The sequence below is a fragment of the Balearica regulorum genome, chromosome 2 (assembly GCF_011004875.1).
Source record: "Balearica regulorum gibbericeps isolate bBalReg1 chromosome 2, bBalReg1.pri, whole genome shotgun sequence".
Taxonomy (NCBI): Eukaryota; Metazoa; Chordata; class Aves; order Gruiformes; family Gruidae; genus Balearica; species Balearica regulorum.
In genome coordinates this window covers 92,216,024-92,241,921 of record NC_046185.1, presented here as the reverse complement: position 1 = coordinate 92,241,921, position 25,898 = coordinate 92,216,024, and the positions used below count along the sequence as shown (strand labels likewise).

The following is a 25,898-nucleotide window of genomic DNA, read 5'->3' as shown; positions in this document are numbered from 1 at the left end:
ACCTTCGCAAGGGACGAGCTTTTCTGACCGAAGCTCTTCCTCGGACACCTCCGGAGAAGCCTCCGCTCTGCCCGCGGTACCGGCCGGTGCCCCCGCGTGCCGCCCGCCTCACGGCTCCGCAGGCGCGGGCACCCCGCGCCCCCCATGCCCCGCCCCCTTCCTTTCGGCGGGAAGCGGCCGCCCGCCCCACGTGACGGGGCAAGGTCCCCGCCCCCCGGGCAAAGACCCCACGGGGCGGCAGGCGCAGCGCTGCCGCTCCGCCCATAGGGGGCGCCCGCCCGATGGCCGCCTCCTCGAGAGGAACCCTCTCTTCCCCGCCGCCCTTTGCCTCCAACCATGACCCCGAAAACACCCTCGGGCTCCAATCTCCGAACACCGTCCCGCCCCTCGACCAATCCGCGGGCACCTCCTCCTCCTCGCCGGCCAATCCTAACGCGCAGACCTGCGCCCGCCTCGGCAGCCAATCAGATCGCGGAGTGGCGGCCGGGCTCTCCTCGTCCTCCCCCTCGCTCGCCCCGTGGCAGCGGCTTCCCCCTCCCGCCGGGTGCCGCCGCGCAGGCGAGCGGCTGCTGCTGCGCCGGGCTGCGGTCGGCGCCCCCCCCCCCCCCGCAGCAGTAGCTGCCGCCTGACGGGCTTCGCCCCCTGCTCGCTGCGACCCTTCCGCGAGCGCAGCCCGAGCCATGCTGCTCCTGGCGGTCGCCTTCATCGTGGCCTTCGTCCTCCTCCTCTACATGGTGTCGCCGCTCATCAGCCCCAAGCCCCTCAAGCTGCCTGGCGCTCACGTCGTGGTGAGTGAGGCGTCCCGGGGGGAGGGGGTACGCGCTGTGCGAAGAGGGGGTGCCTGTCCCTTTCTGCCCAGCGCCGAGGGAGCGGGCCGTTGGCGGGGCGCCGCTGCTCGGCCTCGGCGCTTTCCCCGCCTCGAAGTGGGGGCTTCCGCGCGAGCCGCCCTCGGCCGTTTAGTCCGTTGGGCCGGGGCGAGGGGAGGCCGCTGCCGCCGAGGTGGGCGCGCAGCGCTGTGGGAAGGAGCGTCCCGCTGCCGGCCAGGCTGGCACCCGGGGGGTATGGCGGCGTCAGGGCCCCCGCGGGGGAGGCCCCGCTCCAGGCGGGGTGAGCGGAGGAAGCCTCTCGATCACGGGGACGGCGGGATGCAGGCGGCGGGGGAAGGGAGGGGGGGCTCCGGCGGAGCGGGCGGGCGATAAATCCCTGCAGGCTGGTGGTGTTCAGCGGCCCCCGGAGGCGGGCTGGTGGCAAAGGCCCGCGCTGGGGAGGCTCAGCGTTAGAGGTGCCCGCTGGTGTGCAAGGAATCTTGGCAGCTGGCCGTAGCACCCCAAGCTACCAAAACATGGGAGCCACAAGTCCGAGTGATAAGGAAATGACCTGTACTGATGACTCTGCCAACCGCTGTCTCTCTCGGTTGGCTTAAGGCGATCTTCTGAGTCACTAGAAATGCAAACTATCTTCAGTCTTAATGTTGACTTTTTGAGACAAGCCTTTTGTACTCTCGAAGTTACCGGTTACCTTTACTTTTGTTTTCTTGTAGCATCTCCCAAAGTATTTAAGTGGGGTGTGTGCTCATAAACAAAACCCGAAATCTAGTTTCCTTGGTCTAAGAAACAAGTCGGATGTGATGAAATGGGAAGACTAATACAAAGGAAGTGGTCAGATGGCACTCATGCACCCTTTTTGTTTTTAAGTAAATAGGTATTGATGTCTATGAGCAATATTTTGACTGTAGTCAAGATGGTAGAAATAAGTCTTTAGAAGAAAGTCTTCAGAAGAACATACTGTTGAAAGAGTTCGTGAGTAGTACACCACTAGAAGGTGCGTGGCTTTGTGAGGGAGGAAGGGGAACAATACCCAGGTGCTTTCAGGTTGATCACAAAGTAGTGAATTTGGATGCACAGAGAGCAAGTGAGTTAAGTAGTTGAAAGAATCAAGATCCTAGAATAAGCTCTTTTAACTTAGCTTTAAATCCCTAAGGTATGTTATATGCAGAGAAGCTGTAGTTTACTGTTTGGTTAAATTTGCTTTTAAGGGGTGGGTAGCACTTGCAGATGCCCTTTATTACAGGGGGAGTTTGGGATAATCCAGAAGTTAGACCTTTTACGTACAAGTGAATTTTCTTAGCTACTCTAAGTTGGGGGGTTTTTTTGAGCTCTGTTTGGTGCCTCTTTTGTTTTGTGTTGGGCTTTTTATTATTATTTTGGAGCTCCTCTTTGGAGAATGGAGCTGTCCCCAGAATAATTTAGACCTGTCCAAGTTGCAACAGTATTCCCAAGTTGCTTTATGCAATAGGTGTTACTTGGATGCTGTCACTGGCTTTACAGCATCATATACTGTGTGAGGTGTGTTCAAGCTTGCGTTAAGGTTCTCTGGTTATGGCTCTTCCCACAGAAGTAATGCTTGTTAAAGAGGAACCCTTCAATAGTATTTTAGGAACCCGTCAATACTGTGTAAGAGCAAAGGTGAGGCAGGCTTAAGGGTCTTCTGTGACTTTTATTTTTTGCAGAAATAGAATAGCAAACAATAAAAAGTTTAATGGATTTTATTCCAAAATTTAGTTAGTTTGTGGTTTTTTTAAATATATATATGTAGTGTTTGTCTCAAGTTTTGTCTGTTCTTTATGTGCTTAAAAGCTACCACGCTGGTTCTTCTGATCAGAATGGTTCATTTAAAAAAGTTTACATTGAAAATTGTGACAATATTCTTGTTGGAGAAACCTCCCTATTACCACTGCTGCTAATTATATTAGCAGTTTAAGCTTAATTTGATACAAGCAGAAGTTTCAAAACCAGTATTTCTGCAAGTCTTATAAAATTAGGAGTCCAGCTAGAGAAGTAACTATATTAATATATTGATGGACGAAAAGACTGTAGATATATTTAATATTGATAATACAAATCAAAATCTACATGTAAACAGTTTTACTGGTGTCAGTGGCAGAACTACTTGTTTTATTTTAACTTTAGTTATGCTCTTAAAGTATTTGTGCGAACTAATGAAATATGGAGCAATTGTTTCAGAGTTTGCTAGTTCTTATATTTGCATATGCTGTTAATAACATTGGACACTTGTATATCTGGATTTCGGATTTTCTAGTGTAATACATAAGGAAAAATACCGGATGATTATACTTTAAATCAAAAGTCGTGTTCAGGGAGGCTTTCCATGTTGTGTGTGTAAAGTGAATTCTTCTGTCGTATACTGGGAGTAAGTGTTCTCTGCTATTGAAATGACTGAGAAACTTCATGAAAATATTTAAGGGCCATAACACTATCTAAGGACTTCTTTGAAGTCTTCCACAGAAAAATATCAAAATCTGTTTAAGTGTTCTGCATATGTAAATTCTTTTTTTAGGTTATGATTTGATTCAGATAAGACTGTAGATTAACATTTGGTAATCTGTCAGGCCTTGGTTAAACCCAGTCTCGAAATAAAGAATAAACACCTGCAAATTGCATATTTAGCTGGTTAAGCCCCCTCAAGAGGGTAATTGATTACCATTGCATAGTAAATATAATTTTACAGGATATAAATTCTTTTTGTGAAGCAAAAAAAATCAGTCTTACCTAGAAACTCTTCTTTCTGGGGGGCCTGTTGAAAGTATCATGAAAATATATCTGTTAAATTTCTGAAGGAAGGTCATTGGGCAACTTCAGATGCTATTACATACAAGTTACTGAATTTTCAATTTAAATCAACATTCTATTAAATTTTAATCCTTCATAAAAAGTATTTCTTTTTGCTCCTAGCAGTTATGGTTAATAGATGTTTGAGTTAAAGCTAAGTAACTGACTCTGGCTGCCTTTTGGGATAGAAATTTGAAGCAGAGAACTTCTGGTTATTTTCTGTCTGTCCTCTCCTAGAGTCATTTGCATGATGGAAGCGGTTGCTATTAGGTGAAGTGTGCTTTCTGGAGGAATCATGATCATAGGAGTCTCTCTTTCATAGGAAAGAATAGGACTGCTATTAAGAGTGAGAGTGTACAGAACTCCAAATGACTAATGGTCTAACCTGGTGGGTTTTTTACCCCCTCTTCTTATCTGTTATGTATTTTGGTTACCCCACTGAGCACCATTAAATAAAAATGACTTCTCTGCTATCAAATTGGCTCAAGCATCAGGTTTAGCTTATTTAAAAAAAACAAAATACTTTTTAGATGTTTAATGTTATTTGCTTTGTTTCTACCATGACTAGGAAAGTGTTCTCAAATAAAGGCTATAAAAATTATTTTTGTGCTCTAGAGCTGCTGTTTCTTGTGCTGAACTTCTCCATGCTTCAAAGTCCAGGAGATTATTTTATACATCTTTTATTTTGCCATTGGTTTTAACTCCTTTCTTGGGCGTCAGGCTACATACTAGGACACATCACCTATTCTGTGAGAATAAGCTATTATTTTCATAGCTGGTTGTAATAGTTAGACAGGAGAATGAAAATAGGATAAGGCAGTCATTGCTGTTCCGCGTGCATCATGCTCACTTGCACCACATTTAACTGCTCTTTGTCAGGGATGTTACAACTGCCAGACACATGTTCTCTCTCTTCTTTTTTTCCGTTTCTCTACAAAGGTACTTTGCTTGACGAAGCAGAGTGCAACAAAAGATGTTGAGTCAAAAGCAGCCTTCTGTAAATTTCATGAGTGATGTTTAGAAACTGTCTTTGCTGAAATACCAATGCTGACCTTCCCCCTCCTTGTCTCAGCCTGAATCTTTCTAAAACCAAGTTGAAATTTCTGTGAAAAAAAACCCCAAGATCTCGGTGATATGAATGTAGTTTATCAAAGTTTGACTAACAAAGGACTAACAATGACAGGAAATGTAAAGATGTTCTCTTGGGACTATCTCCCATTCAGATTGAAAAGGGCCTTTCACTTGGACATTGTTCAGGATGATCATGCCAAATCCACATCCATAAGGGTCATCTCTAGTCCAGAAGTAGTTTCACCACTTCTGCACAGAGCCCAACTTGATAACTGTGGTCAACTTTAAGATGGCCAGTCGTGGTGTCTCAGCATTGTAGCTCTTGTGTTGGGACTGATATGATCTGTGGTTTGGATGCATCCGAGTGGTTTGACAAGAGGTCATTTTGAGTCTAGTCAGGCAAACTAACCACTCAGTGATTACAGAGATGTTCTGTGTCATTGGAACTAAATACCTTCTGTCAGAGCACTGTCTAAAAACATGAAGTCAGCTTGCATCCAGTGCTAAGTGAAAGTTAATAAGCTGTGTTGGAGATACTGTATCAATCAAGTCTTGATTTTGAGCATTCCTGATGACAGTTCTGTCAATTTGGAGTTGGACTGTTTCATCAATGGAAGCAAATTTCCACTATCTCAGATCTGAAAGTCAAACACAGCAATTCTCTGCCTCACCCCAACATTTCCATTTATCAAGGGGGAGATAAACCCTATGATCCTTAGAAGCTGGACTGTGTTATCAAGGATCATAGCTCGAGAAGTTGGAGCCAGGTCCGTTTTAGAATAGTTCATTTGGTACCTGTTCTCAAATACAGAAAGAGCTCAGTAACACTGCTCAGGGGCTGGTAGTGTTGCATTCTGAACATCTGAATTAATACTAGGATTTAATTGTCTCTTCCTGTCTCTTCAAGAGATTAGTCTGTACTTTGAGTTGCTGTGACCAGATTTTTATTTTTGTTAACTCCTCTGAACCTGGGTTACAGTGAAATTTAAAAACGGAATCAGTGGCAATTCAGATGTCTGGAACTAATGAGATGCAGTAGCACTGTAGAACTATTGGCCACAAGGGTAAGTAACCATAAGAGTGTCTTGTTTAATAGAGTAGATGTGTGCTCTTCCTTTAATTCTGAGCGCCTGTTAGTAACATACCTAACAGACTTTGTAGATTTGCTTAGGCTAACTTAATTGTACCACAAAGCAAAGTTTTCACTAGTGTTAGCGATATTTTTTTTTTCTGTTACATTAGCATTCATGGTGGATGTTCCTGGAAGATGTGTGTATTAGTAACAGCCTCCCACCTAAATGCTAAGGTTCCATGCTAATTGATATTGCCTTTTGTCACTGACCTATCTGATGTGAGCCCTATCTGGTGTTCTTGGGTGTGACTGTGAGTAAAAACTTCCTTTTCCCACTTCTTGCGTGACTTTGGACCTTGTCCTTCCAAAATGAACGTTTGTGGCTGACAAGCCAGAGGCTTGGTGCCAGTACCTTCACCTTCAAAGAATTCCTCAAGTACTGTTGTAGTTGACTTGTTTGTGATACTCAGCAGTTTGTGCAGCTAGCAGTCAGCTGTCTCTGTGCTATGCCAAAAATTGAAATTGGAGCAATCTTCCACCAACATGGATTAGTTCATCTGCTGCTGTACCTGCTGCTGCTGAAAATCTGTAGAAGCAGTTCATGAGTGCTGTGGAACTGAGGTCTGCCTGAACGTATCAAGCTGGGTCTTTTAATCTTTTCAGAGATGTATTGAAATCTTGCCAGCTATTTCGGGAATACAGTAAAATTCTTAACTTCTTTCCATCATGAAGTATTAAATTCATTCTGGGGTTCTGCTGGAGTCCCAAATTGTTAACTAACATTCACACTCTTACGGACTTCATTTACTTTGAAAGCAGTCATCCTTGGTTCGGAACACTACAGACCAGGTTTCACATTTCTAGAACAGGACATGCATCTTGGAGTCATCCTCAAAGGTTAGTGTAGTGTGAAGTTAATCTTGCAGAGAGGGTCAGTTAGAAGCTAATCTGAAGCAGCTATCTCCTAATAATAGAGGAAACCTAAAGAGCTGAAATTAGTTTTTGTGAATGTTACACCCATTCTTGGCCCATTTGTGACTGCAGCCAAGCCAGTTAGAAACCATGGACTGTGGTGTAAATTTTTGTTTGCTGGGATTATTTGACTTACATGAAGCTATTTTTGAAAGTTAGTGATAAAATACTCATATGAAAGAAGAGTTTAGTGACTCATGGGAATGTACTTCTGGCTTTACTGCTTCCAGGAGCAGAATTTTAAGGATAATGCATCTCTGAAAACAAAACTCTGAGGCATTGGCAGATGAGGAGACAGCACAAGGCTTTTGATAGGGTGCGTAGTTAGAGATTGGGGATCTTTGCTCTCCCACTAATTAGCTCAATGCTAATGGAGGTGATATTTTACTTTCTCTGAAGGCTTTTGAAAGGTTTTGATAAAGAACAAAAAATTACGATTTCCTGAACAATCGGAATTGCTTCTTTTCCCAGTTATTAAGAAATCTGTATTTCAGAACTCATTTCATCAACAGATTTTATTTTATTTTTTTACAATAATGGTTGCTAGGCATTTTGTTCCAATAGCTTCTCAATTATAGCCTCTTAATATGCTGTTAAAAGAAAATTATTTGGGTGTATAAGGAAGATATCAGTGTTTGTTTAAGGACCGAAGGCACGCAGGCTTAAATGAACAAGTCATCTAAAGGCATGTGGCAGACAGGCAGACATTTTTATTTTAGTCAAAAAGAGAAGTCAGGATTGTTGCCTACATAAGTAGGTTTATTGAAGGTAGTGAGAGAGGTGCTAAGGTGACTTTAACCTGTATGTTAGTATCACTTGGTAGTGTATCCTCCTGCAACATATGATGCAGAGCTGTAGTCATGACCCTGCATTTGTCTATAGATGAACTGTTAATTCCCTTTTTGTGTATAAGATTATTCAGTGTTACGGTTTAGAGGAGGAAGAAAAGGTAATGGACATTTAGGTGCTGGCATCCCCACAAAACTGGAATTGTGGGATGGCACAGACAGTTCAAAGTCCAGACTGGGGAACTGAGAAATACTGTATAGAGGGCCAGCTGTTGAATTAATGGATTTTTTTTTACATAAGAAATAAGGTATTTTCCATTTAGGCTTACATGATGATATCTTCAGCAGGCAATCTACAATTGTTAATTTTACAAATAATTTCTACTGTAACCGGGTATGGAGGGGCAGTATATAATTGTATTATTATGGCTAACATTAATAGTGATTTCATTTCAAACTTTTAACTACTTCTGCTTTTAGAAATAACATACAGAACTTTGTCAAAAGCATGTGAGAGAGCCCATGTAGGTCTAAGTATGCCTGACACAAGAAATAAGTAAAAAATACCACTGAGGTAAAACTGGTTTTGGGTATAAACAAACACTCACTGATCTATTCAGATCTTATTTTTCATTCATACTCAATATGTAAACTAACTTTAGTGTGTCTTCTGTATTCATACCTCATTGGGTGATATTTTAATCCCAGTATGTTTTCTAAATTTTCGTTTTATTCGACTCCCATCGTATGGGAGAGGGGATGAGAATAGTGGACTAACACTGCTGTTTTCAAATAACTTTTAGGTAACTGGAGGCTCCAGTGGAATTGGAAAATGTATTGCTATTGAATGTTATAAGCAAGGTGCTTTCATAACACTTATTGCACGGGATGAGGTAAGTGTATGTGTATTTTTAATGGCTAAACTTTGTTCACAGAATCTGTATAGGAGGGGAATAATTTTGGAATTTATACTTATTCATACTTTCCTCAGTATGTATTTTAAGGGGATCCTAAGCATTTCAAATTAATGTATTTGAAGAGGAGACGTGGCTGCTTTTTTAAGGAGCATAGCCCAACATGGAGTTTGTGATTAGCTTGCCTTAAAACTCTGCCAGTGCTATCACTTCTGTTAATGGCATTCACTATTTCACTGTCTAGATCTGTAGCAGAGGACAAAACCAGGAAAAACCCTATATTCTTTAAAACTCTAGAATTTCCCTACAGTAAGTGACAACTGGGGGATTAAAAACAACTCTTAAAATTCACAGCATATTTTGGTGTCTAATCAGCATTATATCATACTTCTTGCCAGTGAAAAATTCTTCATCATGACAGCTTTGGAAGAAAAAGGGCTGCTTTTTTTTTTTTAACTAAGAGGTATTCAGAATTTAGTTGGAATGACACTGTTTTCATAATGGGTTGTTAATTTATTTGTAGAGAAAAAACAAATTATTCAGGAAACAAAAGCACTTACCTTTTTTTGGCCTTGGTCCCAGCTGTCTTTGATAATGTACATATACTTGAGAACTTATTTTGCATAACCTTGAATGCAGCCAGAATTAACACAATTTTTCCTGAATATGACAATTTGAGAAAAATTAATATCTGCAGTCTGAGGTGCTCTGTATAGTTATGTGAAACAAAAGTATTAACTCTATTATGGAAGTCATTACTGGCTTTAGAAGATGAAGTGAAAAACAGATAAGCGAGTTCTGGTAGCTTGATGGAGTTCATGTTTTCGTCATATGTTCATAAATCTGTAAAATGACAATAGTAAAGTGTTATAACTAGTTGAGGATAACTTTTTGGAGTTTTAGGGTATGTTTTTGAGCCTTACTGAAATACTGAAGACTTACTGCTCTCAACTGCAGTGCTTTAGTTGTTCTTGTATCCATTTCAGAACAAGCTGTTGCAGACAAAGAAGGAAATAGAAAAGTATTCTGTTAATGACAAGCAGGTAAGATCACTGTCAACGGTGACTGTTGTGTGTTTTGTTTAAGATAGTCACTACAGCATAGTTTAGTAGTCCTGTCTAAAAAAAAAAACAAAGCTGTTTGACAAAAATGAGTGATGACTTAGTATTTGAATTAAAAAATATCAGTCTGCTTACGTGAGATGTTATGAACTCTGCTACACTTGATATTGCCTAGCTAGTGCATTAACCTGCTTTTCTTAGAGAAACAGATCGATGTCTTCAGTTGTAGGTGTAGTACGTTTTTTTTGGATAGTTGCAACATACTGTCACTTGATAAGCGTTTGCATTCTTCAAAATGAAGTGGAAGAACCAAATTTTTCAAATATCTCATTTTGCAATTCATAAATACAGTGAGTGTCTTGGGAAAGAACTTTAGGTGCTTGTTTCGAGGTTTAGTTCACTACATCATACTTGTGTTCCTTTTCCTGGCAAAGTACTGTAACAGATGCACAAGGTAAATTTGTGAAGTTCTGGGACTTCTAAACACTGAAGCTTCTTTGAGTAGATAGTGCTCTCATGCATAAAGGCACTGTTTCAGAGCTTGTGAAGTACTAGCTTAAAATAGGTAAGCTTGCTATGTTCAAAATATGCAATTTCAAGAAGAAATGCTAAAATTATTTTTCACAGTACTAATAATCAAGGGGAGAAGATGAACAGTATTTAGACTGTTAACATCTTTGACTTCTCCTTTCTTGTGTTCTAGAACTCTTTTGTTACTTTCATGATTACAAATATAGGCAATTTAATTGTCTGTGAAAAGGGATTTGACTTGATAAATTGGATATTCTAATGAAAAGAAGCAATGGAAAAAGCCAAATATTTGGAGGCAATAACATTAGTACAGGCTGATAGAATCTTATCTAATAACTGAAGGTATTATGAAAATTTTCTATCTTTTTGTCAAATGGCTCAAGTGGGTTTTTTTTTTTCTGTGCATGCTGCCTTACTCAGATCAATTTTATTTGAAAAACTAAGCCATTTGAGGTGAGGAGAAACTATATTTGGCCATTAGAATACATAAACAAAGTCCGATAATTTTCTTTTAGCTGCTGTAGTAATTTCCCAAGCTTAGCATTAAAGTCAATCTCTTGTCAAACACTGTGTCAGGATGTTCTTGTTAAAGTCTGTCCAAGCTTGACAGACGTGAACTTTTTTAAAAAAAACATTACTCGGTCCATGTTTGTAAGAGTTTTGGTTAAAATCTCAGAAGGTATCTTCAAGATTGAGAAAGCTCCAGTGTGGACTGAACAGGACTGCTTTTGCAGAAGCAGTTTTAGACTTGCAGTTTTAGTCTATGCTTAACCTAAGCATAGACAGTGGGAGCAATAGGCAGGTTGGCTCTTCTGTAGCTATTGTTGGGCTGTAGACAAGGTCACAGGGAAGCCTGTCTGATCTAAATGCAAAGAACGGAACTGTAAAAAGTGGGGAGTCTGGGGCAGAGTTCACACTGGAACAGCAGATCAGAAGCTGGAAAGTGAGGGTAGCTGAACCGAGAGAAGCTGTACAAAAGGATTGCTGAAAGAGTGTAGTGAAGGATGATGTCTGATATGGATCACGTACACAGAGACTGTTACATTTACTAGATGTCGAGCTAAGAGGCAAAGATTCTCAGGAAATATTACTTTTTATGTGAGTATTTCTGTCACCATTCAACTCTTGGATATATGTGTGAAACCAGGCTGCATTGACAGCCAGCGTCTGGCATCTACATAGGTTTTAGTGTTTCACTAGGCAAATGTTCTTTTAAAGATGTCTGCATGCAATTTAGGGTGCTGACAGTGCAGCCTTTGTGGGTATAGGTGTGCAATGGAACAAAATCCTTGCCCTTAGTTTTTTTGCAATATTTTTTTAATACCTTTCCTAATATAGAATATTCTGAGTTACTTCACTGGGAGTTGAATTGATCTTTTATTGTGAAAGTTTTATTAATGATCCAACACCATGCAATATTTAGAACAAAAAGCGAGGAACAGGGCTGCCTGGGAATATTAGGCAATTGCTGGCAGCATAGTCTGTATCCTAGGCATGGATCTATAGTGCATGCTCTGGAGTGAAGGTAATCAGTATATTGTAGCAGAAGAAAGAACATATGATAATGGAAGCAAAGAGGTGAATTGTATAATGTGACAGTAGTCAATAAAAGCTGTGGTAGTTCCCCGGTGTGCTGTTCACAGTATGAATAACTAATCTGTGCAATCTGATATATTAACCAGCTGTACCAATTTTGATACAGAACTGTGATTTATTTTTTTTAACCACTGATCTTGCAAAGACATCCAGATAATAAAGCAATGTTGGTTTTGTTCAACTGCTGTTTTGTTCTGAAATTTATGTAAAAGACAAATATTTCCAAAATGTAATAAATGCCCTAAGGGGAGATGCATGCAGATCCACCAATAACTTGCGCCACAAGTTTACTCTGATGTCCAACTACACACAGTGCTGGGAGGCAGGAATAGCCAACCTGCTGTACAGGAATGGCAAGCAGATGCTGTTTATGCAGCTAAGAAGTGTTGCATTCTGACCAGAGGCAAAACTGACAAATGACTAGCTGCCAGAGTAGTTAGTTACACTGTGGTAAGCTTTTTTTTTGTGTGTGTGTGTCCAGGTGCTTCATGATAAATGGTCATGATGATACTTGTTACAACTGTTGATGACTTTGTTTTATTTCACCTCAAACCGATTTTAAATGAATTGAATAAAGTAACAGAAAGGATAGAAATTGGAACAAGAATACAGGAATCCCTCCTTTTATTGTGATATCAGATTGCTTCTCCTTTCAAGATGATGAATTGCCCTGAAGCTCTACTGATTGCTCAGCAGAGACAGTAGCTTATTTGTAAATACCTGGCCAAGCTGGAGTGTGTAGTGATCTTAGAGTTTGTAAGTAGTAACCCAAAGGCAGTGCTTCCTTTGGCCAGAAGTTGATTTGGAGGTGCTTCAAAACATAGATTCTGAGATCATCTTGCTGAAAGTGATTAGTAACTTTCAAGAAAAAACAGGGCCTAACTTTTAGCTGCAACAAAACTTAGGTATCACTGTCATTTGGGTTTTTTTGTTTTCCTGTCCTACCCCATCCTGGCCCAATGTTTATTTTCATTTTTCTGTATCTTTCAAACTAAATGCCATGATCTCTGGTTTCCAGACAAGGAGTAAACATATACAGCTTACTTCACTTTGTAGATATTTATGACGCTGTGCAACTAGTCAGTTTCTCATAGAAATTTTATTTTATTTTCCCCTTTGCATATTCCAATTAAACAGTATCCAGCTAAGTCTAGTACTACTGTTCAAAAAAACCTGTGAAATAAGTGCTACCACACTTTGGCACTGGGTAGCGTGCATTGCCAGTGCTAAAGTTAGCAGGTTTTTAACACTTGCTAAATTTTGGAAAAGGGTTTTTTCCTGGGGTTTTGGGGTTGGTTTTTTTTTGTTTGGTTGGGGGTTTTTTGGCATTGCTGATACTGCTGTTTCAGAGCAACACTCTACAACTGTGCCTTTCTATGATGTGGAGAAAAAAATCTTTTTCCTTAAAGATGAGCCTAAGCCTCACAAATGGTTTGACTTATGTCTAGTGCTGATGAAAGTTAAATGTAGCACTGTAGAATTTTGACTGCCTTAGAGTAGTTTTTATTAAACTTTATGTAAATAACTTGGGTCCTAGTGTGTCTTAATTCAGTAAATTAGAAATTATATTTTGCACATGAGCAGCTGCTTTGAAGATCCTGAAGTGTTTATTTGTTCTTAATATCTTTATTATATTAGAGTGTGTGTGTGAGGGGGAGGAGCTCAGAGGGGGCAGGATTGCTTTCTCCAGTGTGGGAGAAGTGCAAAATGTCCTGTCAAAGAGATTTCTTGTTTTTCTGAAGAACATATGTCACTGGGTTTTGTTTCATTTTGAAAGGCTTGGAGTCAACAGTTACTGGACTTACTGTGTTGTGAAAATGTTCTTTCACTTTCCTTTTCTAGGTTGTACTATGTATTTCTGTTGATGTATCTAAAGACTATGAACAGGTGGAGAATGTTCTAAAACAGGTGAGGAGGTAACTGATTCACCTATGTATCGTAAGAAGCTTATCTCTATGTGATGTATTTCTAATGGAAATAGTTTCTTGTAATGATACTGTGCTATAGGAAGGGTTTTTTCCCTGCTGAAGAACATCTTAACCTCTATCCCCTCTTCCAGGCTCAGGAGAAGCTAGGGCCAGTTGACATGCTTGTAAATTGTGCAGGAACATCGGTTACAGGAAAATTTGAGGATATTGAAGTGAATTCTTTTGAAGTAAGTAATCATACTTTTTTATTTTATTATATGATGATTTCTTATTCAGCCATTCTGACAATTAGATTACATTCCCATGTCTTTGCAGACTTTGTATGAATACTGATAACCTTGATTTGTGGTAGCTGTCAGAATTGGATTGTATCTTTAGATTTGCAAAGATTGCTTCTAATTTCTTACCTAACTTATCAATCCATTGATGGATCAGAATAGTGAATTCTCCCTCTGTAACAGAGTCCTCAAGATGGCAGAAAAGCCTGGCATGTATTTTTATAGTTTAATGCACTGTGAAAGGCACTGAATTTCATGTGATCTCATTTTTTTTTCTAGTGAAGATTTTTAGATATTTTTAACCTGTTTAAGAAAAATTTGTCTGTTACCAGTGTTCAACTCTGAGGTGCACAAGTTGTTTGCAGCTTGAGAAGCTGCTGCTCTGATGAAAAGACCAAAAAAATACCCAAACCCTCTGTATTTTGGTCACTTCATTCCCACAGCCCTCAGGCCCTCAGTCATCTACAGATAACACTGACTCATTTGAAAATACTAAATAGGCATAATTTTATAATAAATTTGAATCATCAATAATAAATTTGAATATTGCTTGTATAGGCTATCAATTATGTTTTAGGTCTTCTAGAGAGGAAAATTAAAGACTTTCCCCATCCATCAAAGATTAAAATCTCTGAAATGCATAAATACATAAAATTGTTCCTGTTTCCTGTTTTAGAAAGCTTTTTAAACTTTCCTTTCAGTATGTTTTCATATATCATAAATAAATGGATTGCTTCCTGGACACTGTTTTGGTTAGATTTTCCCTCAAATATTATTCTTTTTTCCTTGAAGGCCATATGGTTCACAGTATTATCAGTATCCTGGATGCTATTAAGACTTGTAGACAGATTGGATTTCTTTTGGCTTGAAGTGAGATTTTTAGTTATAAAACAGTTTATAAAGCTGTAGAATAGAAAACAATTGTTTCTCTTGCCAGCTGATAGAACTACAAGTCTACTGAACTTCATTGTTACAGCAGACTGAAATAGGGATTTTCGATAAATAATACCAAACAGCTGAAGGATTCTGAATCTGTGGCTAAAACACCATATTAATATCATTTGTACAGAGACTAATGGCAGTCAATTATCTGGGTAGTGTTTACCCGAGTCGAGCAGTAATTGCTACGATGAAGGAACGACGAATGGGAAGGATTGTGTTTGTCTCGTCTCAGGCTGGGCAGTTAGGCCTGTTTGGTTATACAGCTTATTCTCCAACAAAGTTTGCTCTTCGAGGATTGGCTGAAGCGCTGCAAATGGAGGTACGTGTGCAATAATTTCAGTATTCTTGATTGTAAACAAATTTTTAATTAGCACAGCACATTTTCATTTAAATAGCTCTCTTTTTGTCTTATGCAGCACTACTGATGTGTGCGGACACTCATGATGTGTGTGCTATGTTGGCCCTTTTTATGGCAGTGGTACAGTCCTATTGCTCTGCAGTAAACTAAGCTGATCAATTGCATAAAAGGGAATAGATTGACTCTGTTCCTAGAACTGAAGATGACCCCATGTGCAGACATTTTTTTTAATCTTTTATTTTAATTTAAAGGACTTGGACTTTAAGTCTTTTGAGTAAAAGTCTTTTTCAAGGCTTTAAGTGTAGATTGACATTGAAGATCCTGTGGATGCATGAGGTGCAGGCCAGTGATTCCCAGCTTGTTTGTGAGGCCGTGGTAGGTGGTTTGTGAACCATAGGAAACAGTAAAATTTGCAAGCTAGTATTTGAGGATTGTCCACCAAAAAAAAATCATCTTGACAGTGGTTCACCCTTCTAAATGTTGGTATATGTGAGCTTTTTATAGAATGATGATCTAAGCTTATGCTTAAGTCAAGGCTGAAAACCAAACACACACATTATTCAGTGAAATTACATTGGTAAGTAAATTGTAGTAAGACAGGTAAAATTGATCTGAAAATTACTTCCCTTATTCTTCTGTTAATGTATGTTTTAATAGTTTAGTGTTTATATATTAAATGTCTGTGTTTGGATCTAGACCCTTGAATAGTCCCTGTTGTTACCCTCTTCTGTTCAATGTAGTTGATCAGGATAAGAATGTGGGGTAACACTGCCTCTCATCACTTCTATCCTGCCAAATAGAACAATGTGACAGCAGGGTCTTTCTTCAGACTGCTGACAGATACTTTTGTGAAGACTGAATTATTCAAAACTAAAAATAGGGTGTTTATAGACCTGTGATGTGGTATTCCAGTAAATGTTTTCAATGTTTCATAATATAAATAAAAATGCTTAGTGCTTTACAACACTTTATCTTAGCTCTCTGAACATTTTCATTAAAAGCTGCTTTAATTTGTATTGGAGTGCAGATTTACGTTGTAGTTTCTCAATAGTAGAGGAGTAAGACATGTAATTCTGTGACACATACATACAAATCTATAATGAAGTGCAATCCTTGATGTGAGACCTTCCATTTTTCCTCACATTTTCTACTTATTTTTTTGTCTCCTTAGACTTTGACCCCTTGCAAGTTAATACCATGGGTTGAAAAGCCTTGTGACTTGAGTATACCTCTTCAAGATATCAAATTTGAGTTTTACATTTTTGTTGGTTTTTTCCTTGTATTTGTGAAAATATGTTGACACAAACAACAACAAAAAACATGCTAATAAACCTCAGTGAAAGCCTTTTTAACCTCATGTTTTTGAATGCTGAGTACTGGTGTTTGGCTATGGTCTTTTTTTTAAAACTGAAATTGGTAAAATTAGCTAAACTACTTTCATATTCCTCCTAAATGTCTTAAATGCTTAGATTCATAATTTACATCAAATGCAAAATTTTTAGATATTCTTCTTAAACAAAACAACACAACCATCTCTTTAAAATATTTGCTGTTTTGCTTTCTCATTTGACAAAGCTCCGAGTCTTGCAAGTGCTGAATATGAGGGTGACTAGAAGCAATTTAAATTCACACTTGCTGTATTTCTTCAGTACAAGAGAAATTAATGAAGTTGAGGGACATGTAAAAGCTGTCAGTATTAAGATAACACTTACTTTTGTAAAATACAGGTAAAACCTTATAATATCTACGTAACGGTGGCCTATCCTCCAGATACTGACACACCTGGCTTTGCAGAAGAAAGTAAAACAAAGGTAAATTGTCCTTCAGTAATACTGTAATGTTTTTAAAGCTTCACTTCATAGTAAGCAATGCATTTCAGATTTCATTCACTTCTGTAGTACTTTTGAAATCAGTGCATATTAAGATTTTAAGAAGTAAACACTTCAATTTTCTCAACTTAACTAGTCAGAGTTAAATAGCTTGTAGGATAATCTTATGCAGTTTATTGTTCTGCTTTAAATGGAAGAACTACCGACCTTTATCTGAAACACTGCAAAGTCTTTCTGCACGCAAGTGAAATATTGTTGTGGAATGGTAAACTGTAAACCACTACTTGTTTTGATATCAAAGCTTAGAGCCAAAAATAAAATTCCTATTTTGTGTCTTTGATAATATGCCATTGTTCTGATAGATGTGATGGATCAAAATAAACCTTAGTTCCTTCAGTGAAGTCTGCAAATTAACCATGTTGTATTAATGTATGTAATGACACAATTCAATAGTGGTTGTTGTCTAGTATGAAAGTGGGAAGGAAACTCTCTTGCATTGTGTTTGTAGTGCAAATGACAGTATCACTTTTCAGAAGGGTGTGTTAGCAGTAGGCCTGTTTCATTTGGCTTACCTTAAAAGTGAAAGTTTTGACCTTCAAAAATTTAGTCGCCTCTCGTCATCTGACATGTCCCTACACATGAAGTATAATTCTTAAAACTACTTTCAGGCCCTCTGTTCAGACTGTGGTATCAGGTAACCAGAGGAAAAATGTGTCTATTTTTTATTTGCATACTGTGAACTAGAAACCTGATATTTAAGGAGATGAGCCTTTTCAAGATGGCCCATCATGTATAATAGGATATTGGGGTTGAATTCCATTTTGTCATTCACCCTTTGTATAGGAATCAGTAGAGATTGTATAATGCAATACTGTATTAAATCTATACTCCCACACACCCACAGAAAGTGCCAGAATTAGACATCTGCAGATACTTTTATAGCTTTCATATTCTCTGGGATTTTTTTTCTTCATAATAGCCTGTTTCAGGGAAATAGTCACCAGTAAAATGCACTGGTCATCTAAGATTTCTCTTTAAAAGAGATTCAGTGAGATTTATCTTACTTGTCAAAAAGTTGTTATCTTTTCTTAAAAGACTTATGCTTTGTTTTAGCACACATGAAGACTTTGGATGACTTGCTCCTATTGTGATAGTGTACCTTAAATCTTTGCAATATTGCATTGCTCTAACAATTCAGATATTTGTTTACTATTGTTGCATTTATTTAATACTACTTGGTTTAGAATATCTGTCTCTGTAGTTTGCATCTCTTTAGGAGTAGGCTATTTTTCTCTGTAATCATTGAGTATAGTTAAAGATGATGTCAGGAACCGGGATACATATTTCCTGCGTTAATTCATTAAGCCTTTTTGTTTGTGTGTGTGTGTGATAACTGCTTTATAAATGACGCTGACTGACTAGCCAGATCAAGTATTTAATGGTTGATTTCAGCCTGCCTTTTTCTCAACATGTCATTAACTTTAGCTGTTGCTCCTGAACAGCTGCTGTATTTTTTCCCAAACTTAGAAGTATTATAATGTTGACAACCTTATATCTCTTTCAGATTTGGTTGATACTGGCCAGTGAGCTCAAAAGTACATAGGGGTTATGAGACAGAGATCTGATGACTTAAGCCATGTCATTGTAGGAAAGCATGTAAAAGGGGTTTGTGTGAGGTTGCTGCTGGCAAAGACACATTACAACAAGTTGACTTCCAAGCACTCTTTTCTCTCTGATTTAGTGCTGTTTTCTCTTTATCATCAGAACCATCTATCTTAAGGTATTGAGCATTTAAAAAGCTTGCTGTGCAATTAGCTCCATTATTGCTTTATTTGTTAAAAGGACGTGAATGACAAACATGCTTCTAAATAAAGCATATTTTTGCCATTTCTTTTTCTAACAGACCAGACTTGGTGGGGTGGGGTTTTTTGGGTTTTGGTTGCTTTTTTTTGTGAAAGAAATTGTGATTGCTAAAATAACTGCCATAATGGCTTTCTTCAAGTGAGGTAAAGTGACATAAATGCTCTTTTATGAAGAGATTTCACAAAGAAATGAAATGCAGTGATGGGTTTTGGTGGATACCAGTGTTTGGAGTTTGAGAATTTTTTTTTTAAATTGTTTTGTAGGATTTTAAAGTATTTCAGGCCTATCTTTTACATCATTTCTGGTAAAAAAAAAAAAAAAAAAAACGTAAGAAAACTAATACAGGTGTTGAGGAGACATAGTTTAAGCATTTTGATAGCTTCTACTAACAATAAAATACTTGGGAAAACCCCCAACTTTTTCATATTTTATTAGTAATAAAATATAAAAAAAGTACTACTCAAGTAAAAGTTGGCATTTCCCTTCATAAAATTAGACTGTTATTTATAAAGGTGCTTTTACCTTTGTTTAAATGGATATTTTAGGCGACAGTATGATACCACTTGCTAACTGTGATGTCATCCATGACAAAAGACCCAAAACCAAAATTTGACCTTTATATTTTTCTCTTCTGTGTGTTGTTAGTCAAACTTATATTGGTGTTTTTCTGCTAAAGCCCTTAGAGACGAAGCTAATTTCTGAAACCTCATCTGTTTGCCAAGCAGAACAAGTCGCCAGAGTTATAGTCAAAGATGCCATTGTAAGTAAATTATCTTTTTAAAGTATGTTCTGAATTGGAGGGACTAGGATCACATGTAGTGCTTGTTTAAGACTGTAAGACAACAGTTAAGCTAAATGCAAAATCAATTTACGCAAAACAGTACGCTTTGCTGGTTAGTTTGAACAGGAAGTATTTTCTTTATTCTTCTTTTGCTGCTGTGCCCACAAATCATTTTATATGATCTCTTGGAACTGCAAAGTATCTGAAGTTGTACATTAGACAGAACAAAATGACGCATCGGTATGATGCAATGTCTCAAAGGCAGATTATGACTGACTTTAAAGCACTAAATTCTATTGAATTTTTATGTATCAAATACCATTTGTCTAACCCCAAAAGCTTGTTGGGCTATCTTATTTTTCTTGAAGATGAGATCATATAAAAATAATTTTACAATAAATGAAGGCAGTCTAACCTTTTTGGCTTTTAATGTCTTAAGTATGTGATTTATGAGTGATTAAAATACATAATATTCTGCTCTTCATGTTTAAATGTGTATTGCCTTTCTGAGGAATTTTAAAAAATGTTTTATGCTATGGAATGCTTGCATACTTAATAAAGCATCTCAGAATGGAAACAAACATGACAGTTCATGCTCGTAAAGCACAGCAATTGAATCCTAAAATCAGCAACTATTTTAGAGTTCCAAATATCCTTGATCTTCAACATGATTTACATCTACAGCAGATGTTCACTTGTGAAGTTTTGACAGTATTTTCACAAATACAGCACATAAACACAAAATTATGTCTGGTTTTGGGGTGGCGAGCTTTAAAAGCAAGTATTATCTGACGTAGTATTCTGCTTTGGTGCTTAAGGAAAACCGATCTCTTTAATCTTAAGCATCTGATATTTCTATACCATGCTTTCCAGCGCTTTGAATGATATATTAGTTCAGACATGGTCTTCATGCACTCAAGACATCATCTGAGAGACTAGAATAGAAATTAAAAGGTAGCTCTGTACTGTAGGAACTGACAGTCCTCTCAGGTGTGTGTTGGGAAATAACTAAATCTCACATCCTCTACTACTTTGCATAGATTCACTCCTAACCCTGATTCAGGAACACCACCTCTTCCGTTCACTTCCCCATTCCATAGATTTAGTCCTGCAATGATTTGGAAAGTCTGTTTTCCAGCATAAAGTCTGCTGGAAATGAATGGGAGAAGCCTAGGATTCAGGGCTATAGAGTTGCAGTTTTCCTGATGGGTAGTCAAAAACCAAATGACGTTTTCCTGGCGTCTGTCCCCCCTCTTCTGCCAGCTGAATTGCTTAGCAGGCTGTGTATCTCATGGTTTTGAGGAGGGCAAATTAAAAATCCTTGATGTAGGTGAAGGAGGACCACTTACCCAGCATTTGAAATACACTGCCCTGCCAAATCTCATGTGATAGCAAGCTAATTTTAATCAGTATTTTCTACAGTTATAGCAGTCATAGGTGATCTGACAGAGTTAGGGTGTGACTCTGTCTCTGAAATACACTTAGCGATGGGGAGATGGTTGTGCATTTTCTCCATCAGTAAGCATGCTTCAAGAGGAAATTTGGAAGAAATCTGCAGTAATTTAGCATACCTCTCCCTAAAGAGAGATTTAGCTTCCTTCTCCATTTTTAAGTGAATGCCTTTTGGAATGTTGCTGTATAGCACAAAATATTTTTTAATATTTCTATTCTTAATTGTGTTGACTTTTTTTACATAAAAATATTTGTTGTTAGTGACATCAGTCAGCAATATTAATCAAGAATAGCTGTTGAAATAAGATACATCATGATTTGCCACAATTGGGTAAATTACTTTTTCTCTTCTTAATTGCTGTTTTCCTCTCATCCAGCAAGGGAACTTTAATAGCTCAGTTGGATCAGATGGTTACATGCTATCAATATTGACAAGTGGAATGTCACCAGTCACTTCTATTACTGAAGGTCTTCAGCAGGTAAGATCTGAGAAGGCCCTGTAGTCACAATTTCTTATAGGTTAAAATACTTTAAAACGTAGAGTGTTACGCAAACTTCAATTATTTTTTCATCAAATGGCTGTTAATACTGTGGAGATTTGGGTTTAGGAAACTGAAGTAGTACTTTCAAGCTGAAGGAGCAAGTTGGTGGGAAAGCTAAGATTGCTATTTGCTACTCAGTCCTGAACTGTTACATAGTTATGATGGTTTTCCTGAGTTTGTTTTCTTGAGATTATATAATATACCTGCCTGGAACTTTTCTATTTCATAAGTAGATAATATGCTGCAATCTGAGATCTTAAATGAAGTGAAATGTGTTTCTCTCTATTTCCAGGTTGTTTGCATGGGCATTTTTCGCATCATTGGCCTGTTTTACCTAGGAAGTTTTGACAGCATAGTTCGCCGCTGCATGATGCAAAGGGAAAAATCTGAAAGTGCAGATAAAACTGAGTAATCTTTACTTTGAGTTGAAAGAAGAATGTCAAACAGTCCTGGACAGCTTGCTGCTCAAGTGGGACTCAGTTTTTCTCCTGAAGGATTTAGACTGGAAGTACTTGCATATGTGACAGATGAGTCCCCCTAAGAGCTATGAAAGAAGACAAAAGTACAACTCCAGAAAATGCCAAACTATGCAAAAGTGTGAATGAGGATTAGGTATTTTTTTGGGGTGATTTGAGTTGGAGAGAATTTGGGGAACTTGTAAGTGATCTGCAGAGTAGATTTTGAGAATGGACTATGTGCGGTAATTCTGGACAAATGCTTAAGTTTTCTCACTTCGGTGCTTATGGACAAAATAAGTACCATGACAGACTGGGCTGAAGTAGATTGAAGTCCCCTGAACAAGTTGGTACCTTTTGCTAATGGTTTGGGACTGTTTTTAATTTAGAATGTTAACTTTTCCTTTGGCCAATCTACAGATCCTTCTGTCAATGACAGCTTTCCATATTCTATCCAACGTGCAACTGTGGAAACCTTAAGATGGCAGATTCATTTGTATGATCCAAGCTTTCTCAGTCTGGGAGTAATTAAAAAGTATGGTTTAATATATGCATACTTTCTAAAGGGAGATGAAGAACCCGTTCCCACAGAGAAATGCAAGGAGATGTGACTGGGTCTGTAGCTCTTCTAGCCTTTGAAGTACATTGTGAACAAACAAAAACAAACAAAAAATCAAACCAGTATCAAGTGTGTTGATTATGACTTTCAGCATTTTAAGCCATTGAAATAATGTACAATTTTTACAGATACTTACTTTTCCTTATCTGCCAGCTTTTGCTCTGGAAAGGAAAGTAGCTTAATGCTACTGTTATGCACATTATTTTTCAAAGCTGCAAATGATGAGCCAAACCAGTAGTTGATGATAGAATCAATTGTAATTAAAATGCCAAGCTCTTCCAGTAGCAGGAATGTAGCTTTTTGGGGCAGGGGGTCCGGAGGGAAAGTGGCATGTGTCAGAATGGCATTCCACACTTAATTTTATCACTACATGGAAAAACTTCCATGTGACAAGAAATTATTTAAAATACTCCGCTTCTATGCCCCACTTCTAATTTGTTTCATTTACATTATATGAAACAAGGCTGCTCAGTAACTGCTTCAGAATACACAGAACCCAGTGATTGTTTCTAATAAATCTTAACACTGAAAAAGCTTGATGCATAACAATGATGTTTTAAAGGGTGCACTATATATACTGTTTATTTAATGGACCACTATAGCAAGTGCCTTGTGAGCTGCTTTTTTTTTTTTCTCAAAAGCTGCATATTTTGTATTTGTTAGCACTGCTGTTCTTTCAATGTCACGTTTTCCATTTTCAGTCAGTATGCTGAATCTAAAATTACTCGTAAAACTGGGCACTTTCACTTTCTTGAAAGTAATATTTCACACCAAAATAGGCAAAATTGATTGCTTTTGTTAAGATACTCTCTACATCTATTTAGGAAGAGGTACTCAATTAAACTGAGATGAAAAATACTAGGTGGTTAACTGGAAAACTTTTAAAATGTAATTTATTGAAGCTATTTGTTCTCCCTCTCTGAATTTGGTTGATCACTTTTCAAATTTTCTTCACATAGACTAAACTTTAATACCTGGTTCACAAACATGTATTTTGGGGAGGGTCACGTTGGTACTCTCATTTTACGTGGTTAGTGGTTAGACTTTTCTTAGATGACAGACGTTGAGGCATTGTTGAATTCTTCCCAAAGTCCGTGTTTTAGGTCCTGCCTCCTGATCTTGTTTAGATATGTGAAGTTGTGCATGCCTAGAATATAATACTAATTTTGAGAGTAGAGTGTATTCCTGCATTTTTAAACAGCTGGGCTTCAGTGCAAAGAAATCTAGTGTGCATATGTGTTTCCTGTGCTGCTTAATGAGAAAGACATAATGGAGCATTTATCCTACATCCATTGTCAACGTTGCTGTGTTTCTTAAAGCAACATACCAATGCTATTTGGACCCTATTGCCTATGTTACTTCTTATTTTGATGCAAATAAAATACTCCTTTGATCACCTGCAAAAGATACCAAAATAGGTGAATGGGTTGTGCTGTAGTTTGAAAGAAATGCTTATGGCAATGACTTGACATCAACACAAGCTTGAAGGTCAGGACTTAAAACCAGTAACACTTTGGATACTTGAATTTTTGGATCTTCAGCTTGGAATGTTAAAGGGTTTGCATTTAAGAAACATGATCCAGAAGGCCAGAGCGCACACAAAACGCAGGTGGGCCTCTTTAAAATATTTCAGGTTGGACATCTTAGATCACTAATCACTCATTTTTGACTGAAGAGTCCTCTGAATAATGTCTGATAGAATTCAGCGCAAGTGTCTGTGACGGAGGAATAAGAATACTCATTGAAAGTTACAGCCCTGATCTATAGAGGCTTCAGTTCACACCTAATTTTACATAGTGTAAGTGGTTGTATTGACAGTAAAACTGTAGGGTGAACTGCTCAGTAATTCTGGAAATTGAAACGAGGCAAGTTTTTTTTTTTTTGAAGAAACAAGTAAAGAATAATCTTTTTCAATGTTCTAGTTTCTGCTGTTGCAATTTAGTGCAGTTAAAGTTAACTGATACACTTTTCCAACTGTTTTATTGTCAAGACGTAGTAAAATGTCAACTACAGCAACCTTTGGTGTAAATCTTTTCTTATGCATATTCTCTATCTACCAATGTACTCATTTAAAGGTCCAATATTAAGTGAAGGAGATGCCTTGTAATCTTGTGGAAAAATGTTTAGCAGCCGAAAAAACTGTTTTGCCAGTCTAAATGTTACAAAACTTGCATTGAAATGTTTTAGCAGTGTATTAGATCTGTGAAGAACTTAAAATAGGCTTTATTACTTTTTGTCAAATTTGACAATAATTTAATTACTTGTGCCATATCCGTTGGTGTGTTGTCTCTTGTTTTCTTGGTCAATCTTAAAGATTCAGTTTCAGCTTCAATAGTCTTCTCCATTCCATGTAGTTTCTAATGACTGTCTGCTTTAAATACAGATTTATCGTAATTTACATATAGTTTACTTCACCAAGGTGTTCATGTGCAATTTAAATAGATTTAATATTTTACTAAGAACAAAGATATAGGTAAATAAAGTTTATTTGCTGTGAAAAACTCTAGGCACTTTTAAATGGTATATAGCATTATTTGTAAAAAGAAACCTTGTGCTTATTGCTTCATCATTTTTGTGCCAGAACTGTAAACTAGTTTTCATATTTTATATTTCTCAAAATAAATGGAGAATCAACAAAGCCTGTAACTTCTAAATTCTTTGAGGGGATGAAAAGCAGTGGATAAATTAATTTGCAGGGTTTGGTGTTCCTCTTTTTTTTTTTTTTTTTTTTTTTTAAAATCTGGGATTAGTTCAGCAGGATCCTCTTGATTTTGTAAGACAGCAGAGGGGGCAATATATTTCTCTATTTTAGCAGCTTAGGGCAGAGGTGTACAGCAGATGAAAGATGTAAAGAATTCAACTGAATATTGTTGGCAGACCCAGCGTCATCAAACCATAGTGAAAGTGGGATTAAATTGACCAAATCTGCCTTTGTTGCAGGCAGTGCTGCCAGCATAACCAGTGCTTGTGCTCTCTGGAAGTGGTTGTGAATGCTGACGAGCCAAGCGATGCTCATTCTTCCTAGAGGAAAACAATAGAAATAGTAATTACAATAACTGTCTTTCTGTACCACCACTGAGCAGGCAGCTCTGTAGAAAATTAGTGTATTATGTTCCAGGAGGTAGGAGGGCTTGACAGGATAGCTCGCTCCAAGGTGACAGTAGGGGAGAAATAGCCCTGAGATAGTTATTCCCAAAGTAAATCCAAAGTCACAGAA

The 25,898-nt window shown here is 38.0% G+C and overlaps 1 protein-coding gene across 1 annotated transcript; it reads left to right on the top strand.

Annotated features, from left to right (window-relative positions):
- Positions 1-467: 467 nt before the first annotated feature.
- KDSR (3-ketodihydrosphingosine reductase) lies at positions 468-25,319 on the top strand. Its single transcript, XM_075744907.1, has 10 exons — positions 468-788; positions 8,336-8,425; positions 9,433-9,489; positions 13,477-13,542; positions 13,694-13,789; positions 14,910-15,101; positions 16,868-16,951; positions 19,509-19,592; positions 21,443-21,544; positions 21,900-25,319. Exons 1-10 carry the CDS (start codon positions 681-683, stop codon positions 22,017-22,019), a joined length of 999 nt encoding a protein of 332 aa, XP_075601022.1. The 5' UTR covers positions 468-680; the 3' UTR covers positions 22,020-25,319.
- Positions 25,320-25,898: the final 579 nt, after the last annotated feature.

Bases quoted from the DNA above. Each gene is read 5' to 3' on its own strand.
- KDSR (XM_075744907.1), top strand. From the start codon at position 681: ATGCTGCTCCTGGCGGTCGCCTTCATCGTGGCCTTCGTCCTCCTCCTC. The intron at 19,593-21,442 runs GTAAGTAAATTA...CCTCTCATCCAG, and splicing joins TTATAGTCAAAGATGCCATT to CAAGGGAACTTTAATAGCTC. The intron at 21,545-21,899 runs GTAAGATCTGAG...CTCTATTTCCAG, and splicing joins TTACTGAAGGTCTTCAGCAG to GTTGTTTGCATGGGCATTTT.